Source organism: Eptesicus fuscus, chromosome 14 (assembly GCF_027574615.1).
Source record: "Eptesicus fuscus isolate TK198812 chromosome 14, DD_ASM_mEF_20220401, whole genome shotgun sequence".
In the NCBI taxonomy this organism is placed as follows: domain Eukaryota; kingdom Metazoa; phylum Chordata; class Mammalia; order Chiroptera; family Vespertilionidae; genus Eptesicus; species Eptesicus fuscus.
Window position 1 is genome coordinate 186672 of NC_072486.1, and position 16506 is coordinate 203177.

The window sequence follows — 16506 nt, forward strand, 5'->3', positions numbered from 1 at the left end:
CCTGGGCCCTCCAGCCCACATCCCTCTGTGTCAGAGGCACGCCCCACGAACAGGAGGGAGGCCGGCCCACGGGTCCCCTCCCCACAGGGCTGCTGCCAAGGGTAGCCGCCCCCCGAGTCTGAAGCTAGCTGCACCCGTCCTCACTTCCAGCCCCTGGGGGCAGGGGGGGGCGGGGGCAGAGCAGAGCCAGCCTGGGCCCTCAGAGCTTCTCACAGGCATCCTCCCTGGGGTTGGCCTGGCCTCTGCACTGCCCGTCCACGCTGGGGCATCGGGGCACCAGGCGCTGGCACGGGAGGAGCCCACACCCACCTTCGGGGGAGGGGGTAGAGGAAGGGAAAAGAAGCGGAGGGAACAGCTGCGCTCAGGCCGCGGCCCGCGGCCCCCTAGACGACACCTGACACTACCCACCTCGAGCAGGTGGGGGTGGGTCCCATCGAACACACACGTGAGGGCAACAGGCCTGCCCGTGGGCAAGTGCGCCGCCGGCTGGAGGCCTGGAGCGGACAGACTGGAGCTCGGGTGCAGAGTGGCCAGCAGGTTCAAGCCCCACCAATGCCAGTCGTTTTTACAGCGTTTCCTTTGTAAGTTTTTTTTCACATTTCATCCGACATTTATTTATTTTTCTTTTTTTGTGGTTGCCGTCATCTTGTTTTTAAAAAGGAACCACATCTGGTCTTGGTTTTCTGCAGACACAGGCACCAGGGGAGGAAGAGGCAGACACAAACATGCGACAGGCAGGCCGTGAGCCTAGCGGCTGGGCGCCGAACACGATCCATCGGGCTCTGCAACGGTGAGGGCAGAGGGTCAGCTCCCGCGTGCACCCGAGCTCTGCGCCCCAGGCCCCCTGCGTGCACCGTGGCTCCATCCGCCCCGAGAACCCGCCCGCCCACCGCCGAGGCCCCCCCCGCCGCCCCCCCCCCCCGCCGAGGCGCCCCCCCGCCGAGGGCCCACCCGACAGCTCACCTTCACTGCAGCGGGGCCACGGGCGCTCCTGAGCAGTGGAAGTGCACGTTCTGCCACTTGCCCTCGCGGCGGTGCCACACGCGAGTCTCCTCGGACTGGCTGGTGCGGGGCCGGCCCTGGCCGTCGATGTACTGCGTGAGGCGGATGTAGGCGATGCAGGCCGCGTCCTCCCCGATGACGTGCACGTGCGGGTTCAGGATGGTCGTGTGGATCGGCTTGCTGTTTTTGGCGAGCACTGCGGACGGGCTGGGATCAGCCTGCGGCCGCCTCTCACCCCGCACTGCCCGCTCCCGCCGGGGCCTGGGCAGGGAGGGGCTCCCCGGGGCTCCCGCGCCACCCCCACCCCGCGGCCTCACTCACAGTTCTCGAAGTAGAACCTGTGGAAGTCCATCCCTTCGACCAGGTTGCCCAAAGCTTCAGGCTCAAACGAGGTCAGGCCTGGGTCGCAGATTTTCCTGGGGGGCAGACCCAGGTGAGGAGGGCCCCCTCTGCACCCGCCCAGGGCGTCCAGCCCTCTCTTGGGGACACTCAGCCACCCATCCCCCAGGCTGCCCCGGGAGCCGCACAGGCCCCGACTCACGCGTAGGCCTCGAAGTCCCCGCTGTTGACGGCCTCGATGAGCTGCTCCGTGACCTTGATGATCTCCTGCTTCCGCGCTGGGGGGAGAGGCCCAGTGACCCACGGCCCCCGCCTCTCCTCTCCTCTCCAGGGCCGAGCCCTGTGCCCAAACCGCCCAGCCCAGCCCTTCTCTCCAAGGCCAGCACGGCTCCCACAAGTCCAACAAGTTTCTACCTCGGCTGCCATAAATACGACGTTTCTGAGTAAGAGAACTCCCTCTCCGGCACATGTCTGGGAGATGCAGGAAGGGGTGGGACCCACCACAACCACCACAGCCTGGGCCCTCTGCAGCCCTGATCTGCCTTCCTGGCTCCGCCCACAGATCCTTCCCAAATCCAACAACAAGCACAGCAGGGAGAAGGCTGGGGGCTCAGGAGGCCTCTACCCGAAGGCCAGGCAGCTCAGAGAGCGGAGTGCGTGAGCCTCACCCCTCTCCCCGGAAGGCAGCAAACCAGGCGCTGGCCTCCGCCTCCTCTGGCTCTCCCTGCTTGCAGTCCTGGGCCCAGGAGCCGGCCAGCACACCACTCGTCCATCCCACACTCTCCACCATCCTCCAGGCTCCGGCCTACTTGGCCCCTGGGCCTCGGCAGGCCTGGCCCCCAGGGTGGTCGCCCGGGGCCCTTTGTCTCTAAGTACATTTATTTTTGTGCAAAACATTTTCAACACATGGAAGCAGCAGAGAGGATGATCCAGCCCACTCCAGGGGACTCAGATCTGGACACTGTCCTATTGGCTCCAGACGCTTTTTAAAGAAACAGAATCTTACATAGTTGCAGGCCCGTGTTCCCTCAATCTTGTTCCGTACTCACTGTCCCTGGGTAGGTGCTGCGCCACTTCCGTGCACAGACGTGCCACAGGCATGCACACAGCTGTGATCTCTTACAGCAACGACCCAATGGCTTGGAAGAACTCAGGATCCCACAGCCTCTCCCAGAGCCCCAGGGGTCGAGGCTGCCCAGCCGCGTGTCTGCGAGCGAGCCCTCCGTTCCCGGCAGAGCTAGGGACCGTGGCGCTGAGGGCTGCCACGTGGGATGGGCTTTTGAAGCTGCCACGGGCTCAGGTCCCCAAGCACTGGGCACTCAGAGGCACGTGCCACGGTCCAGGCTGCTGCCCCTGGGGCTGTCTGGGCACTCCTTCTCCCGGGAACCCACCTGGAGGGAGACTGAGTCCGCGGCAGAAGAGGCTGCCTGCTGCGTGTGAGCCCAGGCGTCTGTGACACCTGAGGGGTGGGAACACGCATGTGCATGTCAGGTGGGAGTGTGGGCCTGAGTGCATGTGCACCAGCCTGCAAGCGTGCGTGGGCTCCCGTCTTGAAACGGCCCCGCTGCTTCTGTGCTGCTTCCTTCCCTGCCCCTTGTCCGACCTGCAGGTCTGGTCCTGGAGGCTGGCCTCAGCGGGGGGCTGCGGCTCCAGCTCCCAGGTCCCCGGTCCCCGTGCAGGCCGCATCCGAGGCTTCAGGTCCCTGTGCGTCCCCAGCGGCCGGCCCACCTCTCTGCCCTCTGCCTGGGCGAGTCCCAATGCTGAGGTCTGCTCTGGGACCTCATCCACCCCATGAGGTTCACCTGTCACCTTCGTGAAGGCCGTTTCCAGCTTCTGGCTCCCCCGTCTGCAGCCCATCGCTGCCCCGCCCCCGCCCCGACCCTCCCAGTGAGGCCTGGCCACTTCCTTCCCACAGCTGCCAGCTCCTGCCTCAGCCTGTCCGGGGCCCCTTGCTCAGGGTGAGTCCAGCCTCTGCCCAGAGCCCCCCACCTCCCACCGACCGACCGGGTCACCCTTTCTTTTCAGACGGCGGAGCTGCCCCGCCCACGCACCCTGGCCCCCAGCCCCCCAGTGGAGCCGAGGGGCATTTTCCTGCTGGTTCCCCTACACTCTGAGGTCAGTCACCGGCTGCTGTGACCCAACCTTCCACTAGGGGGGAAATGAATGTTTTTAAACCAATTGTAATTTAAAATGGGAGTTGGTGTAGAGAAAGTATTAAATAAACAGGACGTTCCCGAGCTCACAGCATAAATCTGTGGACACGAACCAGCTCAGGGGGGCCGCTGTTCCCACCATTGGCCAGGGGCCCTGTGCCTTGGTGTCTGCCGGGGTGCGGAGCCCCAGCCATCCAGGCAGACAGCTGCAGGATCAGGATTGTGTATAATCCCGATTATGGAGATGCGGCCTGGCCAGTGAGCACGACCCCATTACACACCGAGACAGCTGGCGGCATGCACTTGAGAGAGGAGGGCCCACGGCGCCCGCCCCCGCCCCCCGACCTCCCAGGACACCCGTGCCTGGGCCTCCGAGCTGGGCATCCCCAACTTGGAGATGGGGCGCCTGGGGTTGTCTCACCTGCTCAGACCCATGGAGAGCAGACCTCAGCCCCAAACAGTCCCTTCCCCAGGCTGCCCCACCCCGTCCTGACACCTGGGACCTCCCCACCCACACTCACTCACACACACTCAAGTTGCTGGGGTGCCAGGGACTCGAGTGGGGCACATCCAGGAGCAAGACTCACTCTGTTCCCCGAGGGAGGCTGGCTGGAGGCCTCTGCCCTCAGCACCCCAGTGCCCTACCCCCACCCTCAGGCCAGGCCACCTCTGCTGGCTCCAGAACCCATCCCCTGCCATCTGGTCCTGCTCACAGCCTCTCCGTGGTCCCCAGACCCTTAGTCAGCTGAGGGGACCCCTAAGCAGGCAGAGCCGTGCTGCAGCCCCACGCAGGCCTGTCCGCAGAGCCCGCCAGGCTGCTGCGCTGGCCCCACGGGGAGGGCTGCAGCCTGGGCTGGTCCATGCAGGGGGCCCCTGGGAGCATCCTGCAGGTCTCCAAGCCTTGGGCAGGGGTCCAGGGTCTGGGACATGGAGCCTCTGAACTCGGACGAGACGCTGCAGAGTCCCGTGTGCCGACCAGATCCACCCCATCCTACCAGCTGACTGGTGCCACCCCCCCAGCTCGCCCCAAGCCCTCAGCCACATCAGCGTCCAAGGGCCCCCACTCTGGCCCTTGCCCCTCAAGCCGAGCACAGAGCCCTCTCGGCAGGGCCGCCCACAGGGCTCTAGCCGGCAGGCCACAGACCGCCAGCCCTCCCCCACGGCTTAGCCCGTTCCCTCCGCCCTGCCTCGGCCTCCCCCCACTCGGCCCGCAGGGTGGGCAGGGGCCACACTCACCCAGCCACTCCCCCGCCATGCCTGGCCCCTGGCCCCGCTGCCTCTCCTCTGAGCCCGGAGCCTCCCCACGGGTGGGGGTGGCTGCAGCCCGGGGTGTCATCCATCCCTGTAAGTGATACTGGCGGGCAGTCGGCAGACGGGCCAGCACTCGCTCCTCCCTCCTGGGGCAGCCGGCTTCCACCCTCCCTGCAGGGCCAGACCTCCCCTTGCCACGGAGCACCCCACGGAGCTGCCCCAGCCCTGGACCCAGCCGGAGGGACGCCAGACACACTCCCGGGCACCCTTGGGGCCGCTGGCCCCTCTGCTCCCACGAGCCTTCCTGCCTGCAGACCCCGCAGGTCACGGGGGCGGGCCCCATTCACCCTGGACCATCTCCAGGTGCTCACGGACACGGGTGTTCATACCCGTCTTTAGCCATGAACTCCGTTTCTGAGGTCAGAGGCACCTCACGTGGAAGCCCCGGCCGCTTCCATGGCCCCAGCTGCCTGTCCCAGAGCGGGGGTCGGGGTGGGGGACCCACATTGCAGCCTGCGTCTCCACAGCAGTAGGGCCCCTCGAGGTGTCGCTTACTTGGGGCGGGTGGGGGGCCTGGGAGAGCCGGAGACGGGCAGGGTGGGGGGCCCTGGGCTTCTGGGGTCCCTGAGCCCCTCCTCACTGTGTTCAGGATGTCAGAGATCCTGGGGGCTGAGGCGGAACAGAACAGATGTGAACACGAGGAGGGGCGTGCAAGAGAGGAAACCTGAGGGCTGACAGCCAAGCATGGGGAAGCGCAGAGGGGGTCATGGGGGACTTTGGGAGACGGGGGGGTCATGGGGCGGAGGAGGAAAAGGGGGCCATGAGGGACGTGCAGGGGGAGGGGCTGTGGGGGAAATGGGGGGACATTGGGAGTCGTGGGAGGATGGAAGGGTCACATGGCAGGTGTGGGGGGGAAGCTGCTTGGAGCAGAGGTACCAGCCAAGGGGGGGCACCTGGCCCAGGACAACGTGTGACAGGCCTGGTAAGTGGGTGACAGGCCTGGTAAGCGTGTGACAGGCCTGGTAAGCGTGTGACAGCCTGGTAAACGTGTGACAGGCCTGGTAAACGTGTGACAGGCCTGGTAAGCGTGTGACAGGTCTGGTAAGCAGGTGACAGGCCTGGTAAGCGTGTGACAGGCCTGGTAAGTGGGTGACAGGCCTGGTAAGTGGGTGACAGGCCTGGTAAGCGTGTGACAGGCCTGGTAAGCGTGTGACAGGCCTGGTAAACGTGTGACAGGCCTGGTAAACATGTGACAGGCCTGGTAAGCGTGTGACAGGCCTGGTAAGCATGTGACAGGTCTGGTAAGCAGGTGACAGGCCTGGTAAGTGGGTGATCGGAGGGTGAGAATGTGCCGGGACCCGCCAGCCGTGGGGAGGACATGTGGGCAGAGCAGGGCCCTCTGCTCCTTTAGCCACAGGCCTGCGAGCTGTCAGGGGCTCCCTCGGTGCTGCCTGGGGCTCAGGGTGGGGCCCCGTGAAGGCAGCGTGACCGTGGAGGCCACGGCAGACGGCCTGAGGAGGCAAGGGGACGGGCCTGCGGCCTCAGAGGCTGCCGGCCGGAGCTGGGCAGCAGCGAGCGTGTGGGGTGCTGGCTGCAGCATGAGCAGGGGTGTCTGGCCAGACACTCGGCCATGCCTGGCGGGGCGCAGAGCCACGTGACTTACACGGGGTGGGCAGGAGCCCCTCCGGCTGGAGCTCAGGACGTCAGAGGCTCTGGGAGCTGGCAGATGGTGGGCGTGAGGAAGGGACAGGGAGCCATGCCTCCCGCCGGGTCCTGTCTCAGGGAGGAGCCCTGAGGTGGAAGCGAGGCCTGAGCCCGTGGAGACGGCCCCCGGGGGGCTCAGCGCCCTGGGCTCTCAGGGTCCCCGGAGAGGGACTGCGGGCCCTTTGAGGAGACCCCGCGGCCACAGGGCCGGCTACGTACACGGGGCAGGGCAGGGGGCCCTCAGCCTCCTGGGCCCGAGCCCGAGCCCTCCTCCCCGAGCTCAGGAAGTTGGGGCCCGGGGGCTGGCGGACAGACAGACGTGACCAGGAGGCAGGCGGGGAGGGGGTTGCAGAGAGAAGGGGCAGAAGGAGGAGGAGGTGGGGCTGAAGCTGGAGAACCCCGACCCAGGAGCGTCCAGGGCTGTCCCATCACAGCAGGTGCTGAGGTCCACGCAGTGGGTGGGGGCCTGCGTGTGCCCGGCGTGGGGGGAGGCTCGGGGGGACTCGGGCTCCTCTGTGTATGAGGCCCACAGGCCAGGCTGGCCTCCATGCTGCTGGCTCCAGCCTGTCTTCGTCTGTGTGGGAACCACACACACGCCCGTCTCCCTGCTCAGGCTCATGCTCCGTGCTGTGTCCCCGCCCGCCCCCCGCACTGGGCTGGGGATGCTGGGCAGCCGCCGTGTAGGGTGGGCCTGGCCTTTCCCCCCGAACTGCAGCGTGGCCGGCTGGGGTGCCCTGGGCAGCCCCGAGGGTGCTGGTGTGTGTCAGGGGGTCCACAGCCCCACGTGGGGTGTGGCCTAGGCTGGGGCCTGGGCACCAGATCCCTGCCCCACGGAATCGCACCGAACCAGGCAAGGCCCCCGGCTGCTCGCCCACTCAACTGCCCGCCAGATGGTCATGACTTTAAGGAACTTGAAGAAATTGAGCAAATTCAACTGTGAACTCGTTTCTCCTGGAAAACTGGGCGCCTGGCCCTGGGGTGAGTTGGGGGACAGGTGGGGAGGGCGAAGGGCGGCGGAAGCTTCCTTGCTGTCAGGGTGCCCGCCTGGCAGGCGTGGCTGGAGGCCTGCATCCCTGGACAGCCCGGCACGCGGGCTGGCCCGATCGCTGTCGCCGAGGACGGCCAGCCCCGGGGCATCCGAGTCACAGACCCTGACCAGGAACCGCCCGACGCACCCTGCCCCGCGCCTGCCGTGGGGAGCGCACGGTACCTTTCGTGTCCTCGTCCTCTATGGTGGTGTGGGCGCTGTCCGACGAGTCCTGGGGAGACGGGAGGCAGGGTCAGCACTTGACTGCCCGGCCCGCCCAAGGGGCCTTGGGGTCAGGGCCGGGGAGCAGGGGCCTGGGAGGTGCCTTTGCCGGACCCTGGCCCCAGAGACCCACAGGCAGCCGGGGCTTCGTCTGACCCAGTCCCACTGCCCACGTCCCAAAGCCACCGTGTGCGCGGTGGGAAGCCTGCTTGGACGGTCTGACAGCAAGGGAAGCAGCTTATAAAGTCCCGAGGCTCCTGGGACCAGGAAGGCACCCAGAGTGGGAGGGAACCTGGGTGGCCCAGGCGGAGTGTGGGGTGCCCACACCTCCTTCCGGCCTGCTCTGTCTAGCCGGGCCCGGCCCACCCCTCCTCGGCCTGGGAGCCAGGTCTGCCCTTCAGATAACAAACAGCTGCCACCTGCCCACCACCAAGCTCCCAGGCAGCCGGCTGCCCAGAAGGGAATCTCCACAGGGTCCCCGAGGGACCCCTCCCGCCTGGCGCACGTGGCTCCGAGCTGTGGCCACAGGAGGGTCTGCCTGTCCAGGCCCAGGACTCACGCCACAGCCCTTCCCTGCCCCCGAGATGCGGGTGGGATGGGAGGAGAGGCCAGCCCGGCAGGAAGCGCTGGCAGCGAGGTGAAGGTGGGCGAGGTCACCGGTCCGTGCGCCCCCAGACCCGCCCCCCAGGCCCTGCACTCAGCCAGGGCAGAGTGGACAGGGGACGGCAGCAGGAGGTCCTGAGAAGTGGCCCCGCTCTGCAATCACGGAGCCTGTCCACGGGCTGGGCGCAGCGGGCCGGGCGCAGCGGGCCTCACGGGCGGCACCTGGGCCTTCCCGGCAGAGCAGCCAGGGACGCGTGGGCTCCGTGCTGCCTCGGGATGGGTTTGGGGACACCTGCCCCCACAGGGTCCATGCCCAGCCCTCCCCCAGGGCCAGGGTCTGCCTCCGGCCCCCACAGAAGCTCCCGAGGGGGAGGGCGGTACCTTGATCCCGTCCACAGGGTTATGAATGACGGTGGTTTGAGGCTCCTACAGAGGAAGGAAGGAGGGAGTGAGAGGAGGGGAGCAGAGGGGAAGGCAGGGATGGAGGGGCCTGTGGGGAGCAGCGGAGGGGGGAGGGGCGGCGATGAAGCAGATGCGGTGAAGAGCTTGGCCAGGGCGGGGAGAAGCTGTAGGGCCGCCGCGGACCGGCTGGCGTGGAGCCTGGGCTGGAAGGTGGCGCGGGATGCGGAGGCAGGGGGTGCAGGGGTCCAGGACGGGCTGGCTGTGAGGCCCCACGGGACTTCCCCTGCTGGGCCTGGACCCCCACACGTCCTGGTCGGTCCTGGGCAAACCTAGCCTTCCCGGGGCATCAGGTGGGCCCCTGGGGGCAGGGCCGGCCGGGGCATCTCTGAGAACAGGTGGACCAGCAACCTCGCCTCCACGGCCTGACCACCAGCCGTGGGGTCCCCTGGACAGGACCCCCCCCAGGCGAGGCCTAGAGCCCAGGATCCCTCCCCAGCAGGGGGGCCCATGTTCGCCAGCCCCTCCCCTCCCTCTGGGCAGCCACAGGCCAGCAGGGCCCATCCCACGCCTGCCCAGGGCCGGCAGGTGTGACTGTTGGGAAACCCGGGGTCTCTGCCTCCCTGCAGATCACGGGGCGGTCGGAGAAGTGAGACCAGCCCCGCCTTCATCCTGGGAGGCTGTGCGGGGTCCCCACTGGGGCTGGGCGGGTCCCCGCTGCCACCGTCTCCCTTCTGAGCCCGAAAGGCAGCACCGGGTCCCCTGTGGGCCTCTCACCAGGACCCACCAGGGAGGCAGGAGCTGGCCTGTCTGGCTGCTGAGCGGGCTCTCGGCCTAGCCTCACCCCTCACCCCTCACCCCACCCCCAAGGAGCAGCTAGGGCTGGGGGGCCGTGTCATTCGTCAGAGACCGGCTGGAGCTGGGCCCCACCGTCACCCAGGCCTCCTGACAGGCGGCTGCCACAGGCCAGGGTCCCGGGGCCAGGAGGGGGCTGCGGGCCCAGTACCAGGGTCCCGGGGCCAGGAGGGGGCTGCGGGCCCAGTACCAGGGTCCCGGGGCCAGGAGGGGGCTGCGGGCCCAGTACCAGGGTCCCGGGGCCAGGAGGGGGCTGCGGGCCCAGTACCAGGGTCCCGGGGCCAGGAGGGGGCTGCGGGTCCAGTACCAGGGTCCCGGGGCCAAGAGGGGGGGCTGCGGGCCCAGTACCAGGGTCCCGGGGCCAGGAGGGGGCTGCGGGCCCAGTACCAGGGTCCCGGGGCCAGGAGGGGGCTGCGGGCCCAGTACCAGGGTCCCGGGGGCCCAGTACCAGGGTGGCTGGAGGAAGCGTCCCCTTCGGGCTGGTGGCAGCGCCGCTGTTCTTGGTGCTGTTGGTCGGGGGCTGCAGCGGAGACAGAGAGGGCGTCAGGGGGAGAACGAGGCCCCTCCCTGGGGTCGGCCTGGGGAGCGGGGAGCCTCACCTTCACCACGTCGGCCTTCTTGTTGAGCATGCTCTTGGCTGCTGCATGGGGAGGAAAGGCATCGTGAGGGGCCACCCTCTGCAGCCCCCTGGCATGCGTGACCTCGGGGCCCGCAAGGTGCCGGGCTCCCCCAGAGTGAGGCAGGGTGGCTGCCCTGGGGACCGAGGTGTCGCCCCCGATTCGGGACCCTGGCTGCAGGGGCGGGCAGTGTGGGAGGACGGTGGGTGCCCCCGGTGAGGACACAGGGCGGGCGCCAGGCTGTGTGGCGGGCACCCCTCCTCACTGCATGTTCGCAGCGGGTGGGGGTGCCGCTGGCTGCCCACAGGGGGGCCCGTCCCCACCCAGGTGCCTCTGGGCCCCTCCACTGGAGGGAGGACTCGCTCTGCCCTGGCGGCCGGAGCCCGAGGCACCTCTCCTTTGGGGCCACTTCCTGGCCTTGCCTGGCAGCTGGAGCTGCCGCCTCTGTGCGGGCTCCCGGGCTCTGTGAGGTCAGTAGGATGACATGCATGGGGGAGGGTCAAAGGCCACCTGCACCCCAGGCTGCCCACCCCCTTCATGGAGGTCAGGGCAGCCTGCCGGCCTCCCCTCTGCCCTCCACAGCTCTCGGCCTCGGCCCAGCACCTGCCCTCCCCAGAGGCTCACGGTAATGACAGGACTGCCAAGAAAAGGAAGTCAGCTTACCTCACACAAAGGTAAGAGGGGAGGGGAGGGCGTGAGGGGAGAGAGAAAACAGGTTTGTCAGTTCAGGCAGAGTGCAGCCCCGCCCAGGACCACAGCCTGTCCTGCCCCCTCCCCCCAAGCAGCGCCCAGCAGGCTGGCAGGTGTGGTCAGAGAAGCAGGGAGGGTCCCTTGCCCCGGGCCCCAGCCCTGCCCCAAAGGCTCCAGCTGGCCAGCCTGAAGAGTCACCTGTCCGGGACGAGGAGGGGAGGGGAGAGGGGGGAGGGGGAGGGCCCCACAGAGGCCCGGGGAGCAAACGCCTGCTGGGAGCATCCCTGGCCCAGACGGGCACTTAGACCCAGAGAGTGTGGATCCCCTGCTGGCAGCATTAGCACCCCCTGGACTCCCAGGCCCTCTGAGGCAGAAACATGCGGGGGGGGGGGGGTCTGCTCAGCAAGCCCTCTGAGGGGTCCCCATGCTGCTCAGACCGGTGCAGTGGCCAGCGGGGGCCAGGGCCACGAGCCACCTGCTGACCAGTCCCCTGGGACCAGGACCTCACGCTGCCCTCGGGCTCTGCGTGGGGACAAGGGGGCTGCACAGTCAGAAGCCCTCAGGCCGTCCGAGCAGCCACGCCGGACCGGCTTCCTGCTCCCCAGGCTCTGTCCCTCCTCTCACAAGCTCCCCTCCCAGCCTGGCCGGCGTGGCTCAGTGGTGAGCATCGACCTAGGAACCAGGAGTCACAGTTCGATTCCCGGTCAGGGCACAGGCCGGGGTTGTGGGCTCCATCCCCAGTGGGGGGCGTGGAGGAAGCAGCTGATCAATGATTCTCATCACTGATGTTTCTCTCTCTCTCTCCCTCTCCCTTCCTCTCTCTAAAAGCAATTAATATATATTCTTTTTTTTTGTTAATCCTCACCCGAGGAAATTTTTCCATTGATTTTTAGAGGGAGGGGAAGAGAGAGGGAAAGACAGAGAAACATCGATGTGAGAGAAACACAGCAATTGGTTGTCTCCTGCACACACCGGACCAGGGCCCGGAGCAGGGAGGAGCCTGCAACCGAGGTACGTGCCCTTGACCAGAATCGAACCTGGGACCCTTTGGTCTGAAGGCTGACGGTCTATCCACTGAGCCAAACCGGCCAGGGTGTGTGTGTGTGCGTGCGTGCACGTGTGTGTGTGTGTGTATAAAAACGCTTCCCTCCCAGCATCCTCGGGCAGAGCTGACCCAGCAGCCTGCCTCATGTTGTCCCCGCGCTGTGAGAAGCGCTGCCTGTGGGTCCCAGAGCGTGAAGGACCCCAGACCGTCCTTCCCTCGTCCCCCATCAGACCCTCCAAGGGCCAGGCCAGGGCAGCCGGACTCAGGACCCTGACAGACACCCTGGCGGCCCTGCCCTCAGGCTCCGAGGACCTGGAACTCCTGGGGCCGCGTGGACACCTCCTCAGGACGGGGCCCGGACAGCCCCACAGACTCAGCGTGGGTCCCCCCTCGTCCCCAGGAGCACAGCCCTCGCCTCCCCATCACCTCGCCGCTGCCCCCGGAGAGGGGAGCCCACCCCTCAAGGGGAAGCGGTCTGAGGTGGTGGCGCCCAGGGACCCGTCCGGCTGGCTGACCAGCTGGGCCTGCGGGAGAGGCAGCAGCCTGGGGCTGAGCACGCTGACCCCCCTCCGATGGAAGACGGGGCTTTCCCAGGCTGAGTAGAGGCAGCGCGGCCGTGCTGTTCCCGGCACAGAGGGCGGCGGCGTCCCCGTGGGCAGTTCGCGGGCCCCTGGGTCAGGCCCAGGCAGCGGGTCCCCTCCGGCCCGATTCGATCCAACCCGCGGGCGCAGCGGCGAGCACCCGGCCTGGGCTCCAAGCAAACACCTTCCTTTTACCCAGTTCCCCTCCAGCCCCAGTGCAGCCCGTCTCCTAGCAACGCTGTCCCAAGCGACTCTGAGCCGCCGAGTCCCGTGGGTCCCAGCAAAGGCCCGGCAAGCTCATGCGTGGTTACCGGCAGCAGCCAAGGGCCTGAGCACGCGCCCCAGGCCCGGGACACGAACCACCCTCCACGGGCCAGGCCGGGCGGGACCCGACCAGGGCTCTGACGAACGGCACGGTCTCCACAGAGACACCCAGACTTCCGCGGGCGGAGGGTGCCCGTCACCCACAGAGAAGCCAGGCCTCAGACCTGAGACACCCCACCCCCATCCCACCCCCGCCCCCACCGTGTCTGCCGGGTCAGTGAGGCCAGGGGGGCCCTCGGTCCACAGGCCAGTCTGCCTCGCCCGCAGCTGGTCACGGGGCAGCCATGCTGGTCCCCCACATGCACTGGCCTCCCCGACAGTGGCCCTCAGCGCCCAGGATGGAGCCCCCATGCACGCGGCTCATGCAGGAGGCGGCGTTGCGGGCGAGCGGGTAGGGCAGCTCCGCGCCCGCCTCACTCCTGTGCCGTGGGCAGGGCTGCACCCGGAGCCTCTGCCTCCCGCTCCCTGCTCCCCGACCCTCAGGTGCCTCAGGACCCCAAGAATGAGGCACTGGACAGCCCTGTGGGCCTGCTGACGCGCCCACAGACCCTCCCCCGAGGCGGGCCCCGCCCCCGTGCCCGGAGGCAGCTGGAATGCTGGGTCCTCTGGCGGCGAGGGGGGGGAGGGGGTGGGCTGCCCAGGCTGTGGGGCAGGGCGGGGCAGGGTGGGCGTGCAGGAGGGAAAGGGCCTGGGCCTGGGCGGGGCCCTCAGCCCACCCTCGGCTGCGGGCCCAGGAGGAAGACGAGGTCGGCAGCCCTCGGGGTCTGGCCGAGGCCTCAGTGGGCGGGAGCAGACCTGGGCCTCCTGGGAGCAGGTGGGCAGAACCCGAGTCTCCCCTCACGGTTTGGGACAAGGGCAGAGGGCCCTTGTAGAAAGAGCCAGGCGGCCTTCAGCGGCCTTCTCGGGGCGCCTAGGACCCCGCAGGGCTCACAGGGCCGGCTCGGCACAGACCCCGGCGGCATGTGAGCCGCGGAGCCAGGGTGTGTGCGTGGGGGGTTGGGGGGGGCACGCACGAGGCCAGGTGGACGGATGGCCGCAGGCTCTCGGGCGGGGTCTCTGCCTCAGGCCTTCTCCCGAGGTCCCTGTAGCACGGGGACCCCAGCAGCAGCCCCGAGTCCTGTGGGTCAGGGTCACTCCGAATGAGGATGGACAAGGGGGACGGAGCTTCCGAAGCTAAGAGCTCTGGCCAAAGGGGTCTCCCGACCCCCGACTCAGGGGCCAGGGCTGGGGTTCAGGCAAACGCGTGTGGGCACGGCTTAGGGGCCTAAGGGGCGGGGCTGTGGGGTGCGGCGGGAGCGGGGCTCCCTGCCCGGGGCTGCGTGCAGCCAGGGGGGCTCCATGCGCTGCGGACGCGGGTCCAAGCGTCTACCTTGTTCCACCAGCCCCATGGTGGCGCCGGCGGCCGCGGTGGACATGGTGGCCGGAGCGGTGGTCTGTCTGCCCACTGTTAGCACCGTTAGGAGGGGAGGGCGCAGACGGGGCGAGGTGAGGGAGAGAAGAGACAAAGGAAGCAGAGAAGGTTAGCGTCTGGCCGGGCGAGGGGTCCCAGGGCCTCACAGGAGGACGACAGGTGGAGACTGACGTTTGGACCCACATGTGGGCGTCTCGGGGACGGGCGCCCGGCAGGGCTGGTGGGACGGGCCGCCCGCAGCACGGCCACGGCGAGGTCACGGAGGGTGCCGGGTGCAGACAGACAGCGAGGACGGACCACAGACGCCGCACACACAAGCCACAGGACAGGGTGACGCTGTCCCTGGCGGGCCTGCCGGGCCCTTGGCCTCGGGCCCCAGACCCCCCCCCGGCCCCCCGCGGCCGCACGCCCCGGCCCCACCACCTCCGCCATCCGGCCGGCCCCAAGCACGCCCGGAGCAGAGGCCCGGCCCTCACCCACACAGACGGTGCCCGGATGCAGCACGACGACAGGCCACAGAGGCGCCGGCCTACGGACGCCCGGACAGACACAGAGCTGGGTGTCGGGTGGGGACACAGACCCAAAGGTGGGGCAGGTGGGGGGCCTGCCAGTGGCCGGGAGGGCCTCGGGCACAGGGGAGGGAGGGTGGGCGGGGGTCACGGAGCCTGCCAGAGCAGCCGTCTCACCTGAGAAGTTCCGGGTGGCCAGCATGGTGGTGAGGATGGCGCCCTGGGGAGAGACACGGGCTGGGACGGCGGCGGCGGCCGGGAGCCCCAGGCCTCAGCCCCCGGTGCCTGGCAGGTTCGCCAGTTGCTTCCACACGAGCCTCCGTTCCAGAGCTGCCCACGCCCACAGCCGCCCAGGGCCCCGGGGCCTCTCCCCGACGGCACAGCCACGTGTGCTGGGCGCGCGCGGTACCCCCTGCCTGCAGCAGCCTGTAGTGGGGCCAGGCCACCTCCCTCCTATCCCCCACCAAGCACTAGGGCCTGGCCAGGAAGCTGGGGACGCCCTCACACCCGGAGCCCCTCGGGGGGCGGGGGGCTGGGTGGGGCCAGCCGGGCACCTGGGTGTGGTTGCCAGGGTGGGGGGGGCACGGCCGGGCCTTGCAGCCTCCCCCCTCCCAGCACAGGGCCCTCGAGGGGCAGGCGCCTTCCGGACACGGGTGCGGCCGGCCCCCTCACCTTGAGCTTCCTCCGCGCGTTGAACTTCTTCAGGCACTCCACCGTCTCCTGCCTGTGCATCATGGAGGCCACCGTGGAACGTTGCTGTGGGGACAGGGGCAGGGGGATCAGGCGGGCTCAGGGGGGACTCAGGGAAGGGGGAGCTCAGGGGGCAGGAGGGCTCAGGGGACAGGGGGGCTCAGAGGGGACTCAGGGAAGGGGGAGCTCAGGGGGCAGGAGGGCTCAGGGGCAGGGGGCTCAGGGGGGCTCAGGGGGGACTCAGGGGGGACTCAGGGGGGACTCAGGGGGGCAGGGGGCTCAGGGGACGGGGGGCTCAGAGGGGACTCAGGGGGGGACTCGGGGGGCTCAGGGGGGACTCAGGGGGAAGGGGGGCAGGGGACAGGGGGGCTCAGGGGGGACTCAGGGGGGTTCAGGGGGGACTCAGAGGGAAGGGGGGCAGGGGACAGGGGGGCTCAGGGCGGCCAGGTGCAGGGACAGGACCAGGGTCCGCCCGCCTGCCCGGGGAGGCCGAGGCCGGGGACTTACGCAGACCCACGGGTGCTTGAGCGCCTCGTGCGCGGTGATGCGCTTGGCGGGGTTGATGGTCAGCATCTGGTTGATGAGGTTCTTGGCTTCGGGTGTGACCGTGTCCCACTCGGGGGAGGGGAACTGGAGGACAAACGGTGCTCAGGGGGGTCTGGGGCCCCCCCAGCAGGGGCCAGGCTCTCCGAGGTCGGGGGGGGGGCACTCACATCGTAGGCGCCTGCCTTGATCTGCTGGTACAGCTTGTGCTGGTCCTCGTCCCAGAAGGGCGGGTAGCCCACCAGCAGGATGTACAGGATGACCCCTGCAGCGAGGGCAGGCTCAGCGGGCCACGCCGCCCACCGCGCCCACCGCGCCCACCACACCCGCGCCCGGGAGCCCGGTGCCCGGAGGTGGAGTGTGCGGCCGGCAGGGGTTCCCAGCCCGGCTAAGGGGGGTCCTGCCTGAAGCCAGGCAGCCCCGGAAGGCACCGGGGCCCTGGGCTCCCCACTGGCAGCCTGGGTCGTTCTTGGGGACCCTCACGTTGGCAGAATGTTACTCACGGCCTCTCACCGCCCCCCATCCTCACCCACGTCACAGG

At 68.8% G+C, this 16506-nt stretch overlaps 1 protein-coding gene across 1 annotated transcript in view; it reads right to left on the reverse strand.

The window, feature by feature from the left end:
• Positions 1–424: 424 nt before the first annotated feature.
• The window catches only part of CAMK2B (calcium/calmodulin dependent protein kinase II beta), a 47163-nt gene continuing 31081 nt past the window's right edge, over positions 425–16506 (reverse strand). The window contains exons 9-21 of the mRNA XM_054726195.1: positions 16136–16230; positions 15930–16052; positions 15405–15488; positions 14910–14952; positions 14182–14256; positions 10155–10195; positions 10004–10075; positions 8683–8727; positions 7660–7708; positions 1544–1619; positions 1324–1418; positions 964–1198; positions 425–782 (exon numbers count right to left, since the gene is read on the reverse strand). Coding sequence (XP_054582170.1) covers positions 966–1198; positions 1324–1418; positions 1544–1619; positions 7660–7708; positions 8683–8727; positions 10004–10075; positions 10155–10195; positions 14182–14256; positions 14910–14952; positions 15405–15488; positions 15930–16052; positions 16136–16230 — 1031 coding nt within the window. The 3' untranslated portion in view covers positions 425–782; positions 964–965. The remainder of the gene's footprint in view (positions 783–963; positions 1199–1323; positions 1419–1543; positions 1620–7659; positions 7709–8682; positions 8728–10003; positions 10076–10154; positions 10196–14181; positions 14257–14909; positions 14953–15404; positions 15489–15929; positions 16053–16135; positions 16231–16506) is intronic.